At 45.1% G+C, this 12,347-nt stretch overlaps 1 protein-coding gene across 2 annotated transcripts in view; it reads left to right on the top strand.

The window, feature by feature from the left end:
- Positions 1-12,347, top strand: part of LRP6 (LDL receptor related protein 6) — an 83,851-nt gene that overhangs the window by 36,716 nt on the left and 34,788 nt on the right. For both annotated transcript variants that reach the window (XM_032220791.1, XM_032220789.1), the window contains exons 6-7: positions 3,820-4,216; positions 5,755-5,926. In XM_032220791.1, the coding sequence (XP_032076682.1) occupies positions 3,820-4,216; positions 5,755-5,926 (569 nt within the window). The remainder of the gene's footprint in view (positions 1-3,819; positions 4,217-5,754; positions 5,927-12,347) is intronic.

Here is a 12,347-nt window from a genome sequence, read left to right as displayed (position 1 = left end):
GGGGTGGGGTGGGCTTGAGATTGAGTGACTAGCCCAAGGTCACCCAGTTGGCTTTCATGACTAAGGCAGGACTAGAACTCATATCCTTCTGGTTTCTAACCTGATGACTTAAGCCAGTGATAGCGAACCTTTATGGCATGCCAAAATTGCACATGTGCCCGCACCAATTAAATCCTCGCCACCCACCTGCGCATGCCCTTGCGACCCCCCCAGTGCGCATGTGCATGCAACCCCTTCCCCCTTGTGCATGCGCAAGCAACCCCTCCCCAGGCTCCGGGGGCTTTCCGGAAGCTTGGGGAGGGCAAAAACGGCCTCCCCTCCCCCGCAGGTCCTCCGGAAGTGGATCATTTCCGAACTTCTGGTTGGCCCATTGGGGCCATTTTTTGCCCTCCCCATTTTCCTCCACCACTTCAGGAAAGCCTCCGGAGGCTGGGGAGGGCGAAAAACGGCCCAATGGGCCAACTGGAAGTTCAGAAACGATCTGTTTCTGGGGGGCCGGGGGAGGCCGTTTTCACCCTCCCGAGGCTTCAGGGAAGCCTCCGGAACCTGGGAAGGGTAAAAACGGTGTCTCCCGGCCCTCCGGAAGGGCGAAAAATCAGCTGGCCAGCGCATGCATGCTGACAGCTGGCGTGCCAGCAAATATGTCTCTGCGTGCCATCTGTGGCACGCGTGCTAGAGGTTCGCCATCACAGCCTCAAGCATTAAACCAGATTGGCTCCTAATAGTGGTATGAATGCCCATGGTAATTTTCCCTGACTAGCAATGGCCATAGGTGATGAATTGGCCAAAATTAGTAATTTAAAAAAATATCTCTCTTATCTAAGTTTGATGAAGCAGGATTTGAAAAAGGCATTTTCTCTTTAACACAGTAATAATTCAAACCACGCAGGCTCTCTTCTAGTCAAACTTTTCCCCCCCTGCAACTTGTGTAGAATACTGTGTGGAATTTATAACATTTATACTACTTGGCCCTGATGGAGAATCTGTGCAGCAAAGGTGAAATCTGTCTGACCTCACTAGTGTAGTTTCCATGACGACTAATTTTTCAGGGAGGCAGGGAGTCCTCTCAATTTATAGCAGAGAGAAACCTTTTTGTAAGGCTCTCATTTTTAATTCACTCCTTGAAGGCCCAGTTGCCCTTTGCTTCCTGTTTCCAGCAATTCCAAAAATCTTTAGGGAAAACTTTTTTTTAGGAAATTGCATAAAATTAAATCTGTGGCTAAGTGACTTTTATAGCTGATAGCACTGTCTGGCCACTTAAGTTCAGTGGCTGCCTGCTTTAGAAACAACCTCTTAATCGTGAATGTGGACCAAAAACTCTGTTTGCTACTACTTAGTGCCAAAATAATCCTAGAGAGCAAGAGCCAGCCAATGTAGAGAGAGAAGAAAAAAATAGGGCTGCTAGTAAGATGTTCTTATAGTGGCTTACACAGTTATCTTAGAGATGTTTGTGGTGTGTAAAAACACTCCCTGATATTGGTCATGCCGTTCATATGTGGCTGTGGCTCCCCCCCACCCCCACCCTTCTGTATGATACAGTCTCGACTGAAGAATCCGTCGGTTTGGCTTTTGAAAGAACAGCCAGGATATTATGCACATCCTTGGCATCATCTGTTTAATCAGTTTGACCGCCTTGCAGTCCAAGGGACTCGCAGGAGTCTTCTCCAGCACCAGAGTTCAAAGGCCTCCATTCTTTGGCGCTCAGCCTTCCTTATGGTCCAACTTTCACAGCCATCCATTGCAACTGTAGCGTTGACTATACGCACTTTTGTTGGCAGGCAGTGAAAATGAAATCAACTTTTAATTCCTAAAAAGGGAACCGCAGAGGCTTTCCCCCACTCCCCCCACATGGGTGATAGGCTATTGCCTAAAAGTTAGGGATGGTCAACATTTTCAGTTGAAAGCTGATGCAATTGGAAGGTGGGGGGGGCACATCTGTGAATTCCCCCATGTTGCTGTTCATGCAGATTTATTGCCTGCCTCGATCAGGGTTACTGCCCAGCAGAGCACAAACTTTGGTGATGTGTCTGGGAAGAAGCAGAGGGAAAGCTCCCCCCTCCCAAGCGGTTTCAAGTTGCTGATATTCCACCACAGAAAAGCATTTGTTCTGAGCAGGGCTGCAGGATGGGAGAGGGAGAAATTGCTCCCTGTTTCCTTCCTCTTAGGAATGATTGCTGGCACCCCAGTGTCCTTAGTATTGGGACACCAGGCATCTGCTTCTAAAGGCCCATTGATCAGTTTGAGAAATGGCTCAGCTGGAGTATCTACCAGACATCTCTTTCCATTTCTAAGCTGATCAAAATGATGAGTTCAGAAGTCTGTTCTTAATAGCAATAGCAGACTTATATACTGCTTCACAGTGCTTTACAGCCCTCTCTAAGCAGTTTACAGAGTCAGCCTCTTGCCCCCAACAATCTGGATCCTCATTTGACCCACCTTGGAAGGATGGAAGGCTGAGTCAACCTTGAGTTAAGTGAGATTCAAACTGCCAAATTGCAGATAGCCGGCAGTCAGCAGAAGGAGCCTGCAGTACTGCACTCTAACCACTGCGCCACCATGGCTCATAAACTGTTGATGGCAAGGTGGGGGGGGGGAGTCCAGAGTCTAGAGATGGCTAGAAGGAGGAAATAGTGACGATCCAATCTGGGTCAGTCACCGGGACCAGAGGTTTTGTCTTCCGAGTTTTTGGACTCATGCTAGAGCCCATCCTCAGGGAACTTACTGTAACGCACTCTACATGGGGCTGCTCTTGAAGAGTGTTCGAAGACTTCAGTTAGTCCAGAACGCAGCCGCGCGAGCGATTGTGGGTGCACCTAGGTACACCCACGTTACACCTATCCTCCGCGAGCTGCACTGGCTACCCATTGGGCTCTGGACACGCTTCAAGGTGCTAGTCGTTACTTATAAAACCCTTCATGGCATCGGACCTGGGTACCTGAGAGACCACCTCCTGCCAATTACCTCCCAAAGACCGATTCGATCGCACAGACTTGGCCTCCTCTGGATTCCATCTGCCAGCCAATGCCGGCTGGCGAACCCCCGGGGGAGAGCCTTCTCTGTTGCAGCTCCAGCCCTCTGGAACGAGCTCCCCGTGGAAATCCGGACCCTTACTACCCTCCCGGCCTTCCATAAAGCTACCAAGTCCTGGCTGTTCCGGCAGGCTGGTGGCTGTTGAAGTATCCAGCCCCACTTCATCTGTGAATGTTGTCGTATTTTAAATTGTTGTATTGTCTTGTATTGTCTTATTTATCCCCTTTCCCTGTTTTATTGTAAGCTGCCCGGAGTCCTTCGGGAGTGGGCGGCATACAAAACCAATAAATGAAATGAACTTCTCTACACTGGAATGTGTGATTTGGGCTATTCTATGTGTTGTATTTATATGGTTGGGTGTGGCTTCCTATTGATTGATCGATAGGTGTGCAGATGGCTAAGGTTTCCTTGCGCTGCCAGTTCTGGGCTTCTAAGTACCTGATAAATCAGCAGTCCTGTTGACTAACAAGAGGGCCATTTCTCAGGCTTCAATCACTTCCCTGGCTACTTTTGTATCTGCTTGACCAACAATTCAATTTGCCTTCCTTCGTAGGAAAGATTGAGCTCTTTCTCCCACCAAACCCACCTTGCAAAGGTTAATGGCTTCATTCCTTTCTTTGCTAACATTTCCCTGCTGCTGGACTCATTCACTGGTGGTGGGTCAGTCATTGGCTATGCGTGATGTCACTGGGATCTAAATAACCATGACATTCCTGTATGTTTTCAACAAAGAGGCAGGTAACCGCAGAAGTGATTTTAATTTTAAGTCATTGGGTTTTGTCTATACAGGAGCCATGGAGTTGCTACTGCTGGCCCGAAGGACCGATTTGAGACGGATCTCCTTGGACACTCCAGATTTCACGGATATTGTGCTGCAGTTGGAAGACATTCGTCACGCCATTGCCATTGACTATGACCCCGTGGAAGGGTACATTTATTGGACAGATGATGAAGTGAGAGCCATCAGGCGTTCGTTCCTTGACGGCTCGGCTAGCCAGTTTGTTGTACAGGCACAAATTGCACACCCGGATGGCATTGCTGTAGATTGGGTGGCCCGAAATCTTTACTGGACGGATACGGGGACAGACCGCATCGAAATCACACGGCTTAATGGGACTATGAGGAAGATCTTAATCTCAGAAAACCTGGAAGAGCCGAGAGCTATAGTTTTGAATCCTATGACCGGGTAAGGCCCATATTTTTATTATGAAGGTTCTTTAAAAAATTAAGAAATACCATATTCTCCTAAGTCAAAAATACTTGCTTTCCCTGATTTAGGAATATGAATCTCCCTTACTTACTGACCATGAATAATTTCTGGTGGTGGCTCTCAGTTCCAGAGTGCTTAAATTAGGATTATTTGGGACCAATAGGAGCTGTCTAGCTTGTTTTAGAATAGCTATAGTTCCAAAGAACATGTCTGGTTCATCTGCTCTTTTCCTCCAAAATGAGATTTGATTTACAGTGTGAAACTATAATGAGAAATTTAGATTTTAAACTGAAGATTAGCCTGGAATATAAGGCCCCCTTTAAAAGCGGCTGAAATTTCTACAAGGATTTCCTAGGCTACCGACCAGGCTGCAGGAGATTGGTTGAAACCGTAATAAAGTAAAAAAAAAAAAAAAGTGCAGCCCATCTGCTTGATCCTCCGCATTGTCACCCCAGGGATCCCCCACAGTGCATCATTACACATTTTCCGAGTTGCCTGTTATGAGCTATTGTGAACCTGTTTGAATACTGATCTTTCCCCCCCCTTCCTTAAAATAGTGAACTGAGGCAGTTTTACATTGCTTCCCATTTGCGTTAGTCTTTTTTTTTGTAGCCCATGAGTAATAGGGTGTAAAACATTTTAGCTCCCTCACAGATCTGCAACTTGGTGGATCCACCTCTTTAAAACATTAGCTTTTATGATGTCTTTCTAATCACCCTTACACTTTTAGAAAAGGGGGGAAAGAATAATGGTCCTTGGGAATATTTCCCCAGCAAATAGAGAGGCTGACCTAATGTTGGACAAGATCCAGCTTGGTATAGCAATAGCACTTAGACTTATATACCGCTTCACAGTGTTTTTACAGCCCTCTCTAAGCGGTTTACAAAGTCAGCCTATTGTCCCCAACAATCTGGGTCCCCATTTTACCCACCTCGGAAGGATGGAAGGCTGAGCCAACCTTGAGCCAGTGAGATTTGAACTGCCAAACTGCAGCTAGCAGTCAGCTGAAGTAGCCTGTAGTACTGCACTCTAACCACTGTGTCACCTCGGCTCTAGTGGTGGTGTAGTATTGAAGGCACCTGGCTAGGAACCAGGAGACCATACGTTCCAATACCACCTTGGACACGAGACCAGCTGTCTGACCTTGGGCCAGTCATTCTCTCTCAGTCCTAGGAAGGAGGCAATGGAAAACTGCTTCTGAACAACCTTGCCAAGAAAACTGCAGACATGTCCAGGCAGTTTCTGAGAATCGTTCAGGATTGACGAAAGAAAGGGGGGGGGGGGGAGATTGTATATGTTCCATGTCCACGAAGTACTCATTTATGAGAATTATATGGCAGATTGTCACGGGAGTTCAACCAGACAATTTTGCAGATATGTTTTAAGTCAAAATAATTTAAAACTGCAGAAAGTATAGGCCATTGCCAAAGTTTAGCACAGTTTTGTCTCTAATGAATACTACTACATGGTTTTTGCAGTCCCTGTTTTATTCCATCTTACCCTTTTCCTTTTAGCTACATGTACTGGACCGACTGGGGAGAGGTTCCAAAGATTGAGAGGGCTGCTTTAGATGGTTCTGACCGAGTTGTACTGGTGAATACCTCACTTGGTTGGCCCAATGGATTGGCACTGGATTACATTGAAAACATGATATACTGGGGAGATGCCAAAACAGACAAAATTGAGGTTTGTTGTTTCCATTTCTCTTCCTTAGTCCAAAATCTAAAGTACTTCCTTGAGATGTGCTATTTGTGTCAGTGGCTCAGCTTATGTTCCTGATGAGAAACAAATAGATAGCATCGGTTACGAGTAAACAGATGTTAGAATCAGAATCAATGATGGTTGGATTTACATATTCATATAATCTGCTGATGTTCTCCAGTCATGATCTAACTTTCCTGGTGCTGCCCATTGAATCATCTATGAAAGATGAGGAGTCCTAATGGTTTATGAACAATCCTGAGGAAACTGCTGAATAATGCCACCAATGTTGGAAGTCCCTAGTTTTCAGCTGCTACCACAGCTGCACAATTTTTTAATAGCTTAGGTTCCAACTTCTCAGCTTAGCAGCTTTGTATTTGACTTGCAGATCTTTTCAGCAGATTTCGGCAAAGCTTCTCTGAAATAAAATGTACTATACACACAAACATGCTCCTTCAGAAGTCTGAGAAAAGAAAAGAAAAACATTGCTCTGTTGGAAGAAATGTCCTTCTGGGTTCAGTTTCAAGTGGGGAAAAAGATACTGGATTCATGGAAGTTGCTTGGAAAGAAGTGTTATTGATGATGGACAATACAATACAATAGCAGAGGTGGAAGGAACCTTGGAGGTCTTCTAGTCCAACCCCCTGCCTAGGCAGGAAACTCTATACCGCTATCCAACATCTTCTTAAAGACTTCCAGTGTTGGGGCATTCACAACTTCTAGAGGCAAGCTGGACCACATGGTTTGAGTCCATGGTTTGGGATTCTTATTAAGGCTCTGCCTGAAGGAGATAGATCTTTGTTATGTAGAATAGACTGGTTCAGGCCTTAATGACCCATTGACAAAGGTGGGGGTGGAGGGCGGGGCTGGGTTTCTGCCTCCCTTTTAGGGAGAAATATTCTGTCCTTTTAATATTTCCTAAAATATTTCATTTTCTAGGAGGGGGTGGGTTTTAACTTCCTAAAGCTCCTTTTACCATATCAGTGGATAGCTCCGTTAATTCTTCTAGGGTGGGGGGGGGGGTCTCAAACCCTTGACTGGCTGAGGAATTTGGGGAGTTGAAATCCACAAGTCTTAATCTTGCCAAGATTGGCGATTCCTGCTATAGGGCAAAGGAAGAGTGAGAGTAGATCTTTAAGAATCCCTGGAACTTTTATCTTAAGTCGGTCTCTGGAGCAGGGGAATTCTGGATTTTGAGGTCCACATTGCTTAAAGTTGCCAAGGTTGAGAGATTCTGCTTGGGAGACCTCCTCAAGATCTATTTTTTTCCCCAGTAATTTGGACAGCAGCTTCCTAGAGATAATCCTCTAATTGCAACCAGAATTGGGAACCAGAATTTCAGTTGTTAAGAAAGGCAATTGTTAAGCGAATTGTGTCCAATTTTAATCCTTTTTTCCATGATTGTTAAGTGAATCATGAAGTGAATCACTAACCACATCCAGCTCAACCCATTGACTTTGCTTGTCAGCAACTGGCCGGAAAGATCTCAAATTGTGATTAGATCACCCTCTGGGATGTAATTTCATATTGCAGACCATGGGGATGCTGCAACGGTTGTAAGTGTGAAAACCGGTCTCAAGTCGCTTTTTCCCCCCCAGTGCCGTTGTAACTTTGGATGCCCACGAAACAAACTGTTGTAAGTCAAAGAACAAAGACACAAACATTTTGCGGCGCGTAAAATGACATCAGCTCTTACGGCTTCCAATTGAAAACGTGTATGCGTGTATATTTTTTCTTTTTCTCAAGCAGCCTTTCTCAGGTGACAGTTTTGTAGAATAAAGGAAAAGAATCAGGGCTCTTGCAAATGTTGTATCTTAGATCCCCCCCCCCTTGTGTCTTCCACATGCTTATGCGGTTTCCCCCCCCCCCCCCCCAAGGTTGCTGATTCATGTTGCACTGTGGCTGTTCCCCAGATAATAAAGCCTCCACAGGGACTAATGAATATTGGCAGGGGTCTCAGCAGGAACCTTTGTTCCCTATTTATCTTGCAGCCTGCAGCTGAGTGGGGCGGAGAAGAAGGGGGAAGTCTGCGGTTTGGGGCTTCCTTCTTTATCTCAATCAATTTTCTCCACCTATAAAACGTCTGTTGAATCGGTTGGCTGTTTAGGAACGGAGACAATTCCTCACTGGCTTCCTTTCTTTCCCTGTCATGCCACGAGGTTAAAAATGCATGATCTGCTTCGCTCGTTTGGGATTACATGTTTATTTTCTGCCCGGAGATGAAATTGGAGGGGGCGGGGCGGGCATGAAATCACCAACACGGCCAGTCTTAAAATGAGGATTCTATTCAAAACATCCAGCACTGATGGACTCATTGTCTAAACAGTCTGCATCCTTTTAGCTGGGTCTCCGGGAGTTTTAATTTCGATCTTCGTATTTTTTATTCAGTGAAGGTTAAAAAAAAACACCCTAACACACACTGTGTTGAGCTTTGGAGCAGCCTTTTCCCACCTCCAAAACATTAACCATTGTCTGATCCTTTCGGACCTCAGAGACCACTAAATTCATAATTTTAAATCCCACGGACCACTAATATGATCTGCCTAATGACTGGCTAGGTGGTCATATGACTGGGTGAGCGTGGCCAACTTGATGTCACTTCAAGGGGTGCCTCATCGGCCTCTATTCGCCCTTCCCCTCCCAGCCATTCCTCGCCTGCCCACCCGGGCTCCTTAGGGTCCCAACAGGAAGCTGTTGCTGGAACTAAGCAGCCACCATGAGAAAGAGTTGGCAAAACAGCTCAGTTCAAATTGGATCTGACTGAGAAAGAGGCTCAGCAGAAGCACCTCACTGAGGATTACGAGCATAGGCTCTCCAAGCAGCGGGAAGATCTGTAGGAATACGAGGCCAGGTACTGGTGCCTGGAGGCTTAGCAGGCTGAGATGCTCAGCCAGTTCCAGACCATAATGGAGTCCCACTGGAACAAGGCTCTCCAGCTCTTCACCACCAGCGGCACTTCCCTCCAGCCTTCGCCCAAAGCCCCTCACCAGGAGGCGGACGCAGACCCTAAGTTGGAATTTCTGCCCCCCTCCGACCCACACAGAAAGACCCTGAAGGGGGAGACTCTCTGCAGCAACACAAGCGTTCATTGCACATATCTGGCCCAGGGGCCGTAGTTTGAGAACCCCTGATTTAGTGGAATATTAAAAAATGCAAATAATTTTTCTGCAGACCACCAACATTTTCTCACACACCACCAGTTGGTGACCGCTGGTCTGATCCATTTTTATGGTATGGAATAAAATCATCTCCTTTTTCCAACGCTAAGAGTCCAAACCAGGAGAAGGTTCCAGATGTATTTTTTGGAAAGCATGCTTCGTTCCTTTCCTCCACAGGAATTTGGGGGGGGGGAACAAACCCATTATCCTAACCTTTGTGGTTTGTTTCTTTTCTAAAAGGCAGCTTTATCACAGCTTTATCATGCTTTAGACTCGTTGCTCGGTTCCTCCTTCCCTTTGCACCACTTTTCTAAGAGAGAAATGAGGCTTGGAGAAATTGACCAAGTGCCAGGGTATGTGCAATGAGGGAAGAATGCAGACGAAACAGATCTCTCCAACTTGCTGCTTACTGTAATTCTATGCCGGTCAAACCATTCCAACACATCCTAATGAATTTTGATACAGCGTGTGTGCCTGAGGCCCTAATTTCACAGCCCTTTCGCAAAACATTTTAAAGTCTGTTTCCAGGCAGAATATAATGCTAATACTCTAAATGTGCATTTGCTTTACAGTCAGTCTAGTAAGATTTACTAAAAGTAGTAATGCCTACGACAATTGCTAAAGATTAAAATTTTGTATAGGTCTTTAAAATATCTTCTGGGAACAGGGAAAGCAGATGCAAAAAAATAATTCCATCTATTATGGAGAAAAGGCAAACTGAACCTTCACAATATAGATAGCTCTCAACTTACGGCCAAATTTCTGAGGAGCTCTCCTTGAAGCTTTAAAAAAATGCACAGAGGCAGTGTCGAACTTAAAACAATTCCTGCGATCTATTCATGCAAAGATTTCTGGAAGAAGAATCCCGTGAAGGTTTCAAGTAAGGGGGATGGCGATCATGGCTAAACTTTGGTAACGGAGGGAAACCGAGTTTGTGATGGGGTGCGCCTGGGCCAAAATCTCTGCATTTAGATTTCACTTCTAATTATTTGGTCAGGAATTCAGTGTTTCATAATAGCCGATCATTGCTAATTAAAGAGAGAGATTCTCCATGAATTTTCTTTTTATATATATATAAAAAAAGCAGAGTTGGAGGGCTCTGGAAATCTTCAGTAGCTTTTATCACCCGGTTGTTTTTTCTGTGTTGGTTTACCCATAAAGCGAAAATTTTTGAATATTGAAGGAAGAAGGAAGTTTTGTTTCCATTTTGTTTTGTTTCTGTCCTTTGCTGTTCTGGTTTGTGGTGTTTTCTCTTAATAAGTTGGTTGTTGGTTGTAAACTGCCCAAAGTCGGGAGGAGGTAATTAAAATAAGTAAACCAATAAATAAGCAGAAGTATCGATTGCCCTGCAGGGGCATCTATAGAGGTCAAGGTGAGTTTTAAAAAATCATGATGGCAACCACACATGAAAAACGCAGGGGTTTGGTCTTGGCTACCATAGTGACTTTTTTGACCCACTTCGGGGTCGGGTTTCCGGGTAATTGGGATTCATCAATCCATGTTAATGCTTTATGGAGCTGAACCTTGCATGAGAGGCTATGAGGGAAAAAAAATATAATTTCAGTAAAGCCATTCAGAAGCAGCCAAAAAAAAAAAAAAAAAAAGATTGGCATTACTTGAAAATTGATTGGCAGGTTATTTTTTTTAAAAGAGACGTATGACTTCAAGAGCAATTCAGTGTTTTTGTACATCTGTTGCCCTGCAAATCTGAATTGGCATGTTTGCTTGCTAATATCTTCTGAAGCAGGACATCTGTGCGCCTGGAGCTTGGTCACTAGCGTGTGATGTGGGAAGCCACATATGTTTTGTGTTGTTGTGTTTATCCTTGTAGTTAAGAGCCATCTTAGATTATGAAATCCATCTATGCTATGGTTAAATTCAGCTCCAAGGGTTAAAAAGAGTGGCTGAAATTTAGATGAGCTTCTTGTCTACAGACGTTCTGGCTTCTCTTCTTTGAGAAGAAGCCTTACCGTATAAAGCTATTGACAATGTAGGGTTTTTGGCACCGATGTATTGAATTGCATTGAAATGTTCTTCTCTGCCTCGTTTTCTCTTCTTCTCAAATACTCTTGTGAGGAGCCAGGAATTTTCCTACACAGGACCTCTATTTAAGGAATATGAAATACAGTCTCAAGAGTCAGGAAAAGAACAAGCAGCTGTTACTTGCAGCCTGTTCTCACTTTCTGTTCGTAAATCAATATTCCTTACTTGGGAATTTAAACTGTGTTTCCATCTAAAAGCGGGGGTCTTTGTAACTGAAGGACTTACTGTGATAGGATTGAAGGACCAAGTACTGTGTACTTGGTCACCTTGAATGGGTGAAACAGCTTGATCATCACTTCTGTTCTTCTCCAGAATTACTTAGCCGAAGTAGCCTGCAGACATATTACTGACTTGTCAGCCATCTTGAAATATTGGCATTTCCTTCTCATCTTTCCTTGGGATTGATGCTTGCTAGGTGAGAGACAAATCCTTTTATAGTAACTAAAGATGGAAGCTGGCCAACATTGGTTGGCATCCAAGGAACGGGTCTGCTTGTGGTGTCGTTCCTATGGGCCATCTTTTCCTCTGCATAGTAGAATAATAAGACTCTTATCTCCCACACACACCCTTGTATATTTAAATAAGGAATATGGCTTGTTGTTGTTATTAGTTGCAAAGTCAGGTCCGACCCATTGCGACCCCATGGACAATGTTCCTCTGGGCCTTTCTGATCTCTCCCATCCTCTGGAGTCCATTTAAGCTCACCGACTGTTTCAGTGACTCCACCCAGCCACCTGTCCTCCCCTTCTTCTGCCCTCAATCTTTCCCAGCATTAGTCCTTCCTTCTCATTACTTGAGAGACCGCCTTCTGCCAATTACCTCCCTGCGACCAATTAGATCTCATAGATTGGGCCTCCTCCGAATCCCTTCTGCCAGCCAGTGCCGGCTGGCAACCACAAGGAGGAGGGCCTTTTCGGTAGTAGCTCCGACCCTTTGGAACGAACTCCCCGTGGAGATTCGTACCCTTACCACCGTCCAGGCCTTCCGCATAGCCCTTAAGACCTGGCTAGCCCGTCAGGCCTGGGGACAAAGATAATCGCCCCTCCCGAATGATGAATGAATGTTGCTTATTATTTTACTCTATGTTTGTTTACGTCACTGTTTGTATTACCCTCCCCTGATCCTATGTAAGCCGCCCTGAGTCCCCTCAGGGAAAAGGGCGGCCTATAAATGTTAATAAACCCTAAACCCTCATTAGGTGGCCA

The sequence above is a fragment of the Thamnophis elegans genome, chromosome 7, assembly GCF_009769535.1.
Source record: "Thamnophis elegans isolate rThaEle1 chromosome 7, rThaEle1.pri, whole genome shotgun sequence".
NCBI classification, from domain to species: domain Eukaryota; kingdom Metazoa; phylum Chordata; class Lepidosauria; order Squamata; family Colubridae; genus Thamnophis; species Thamnophis elegans.
Note: the sequence above shows the minus strand (reverse complement) of the source record. Positions and strands in the feature narration are given on the sequence as shown.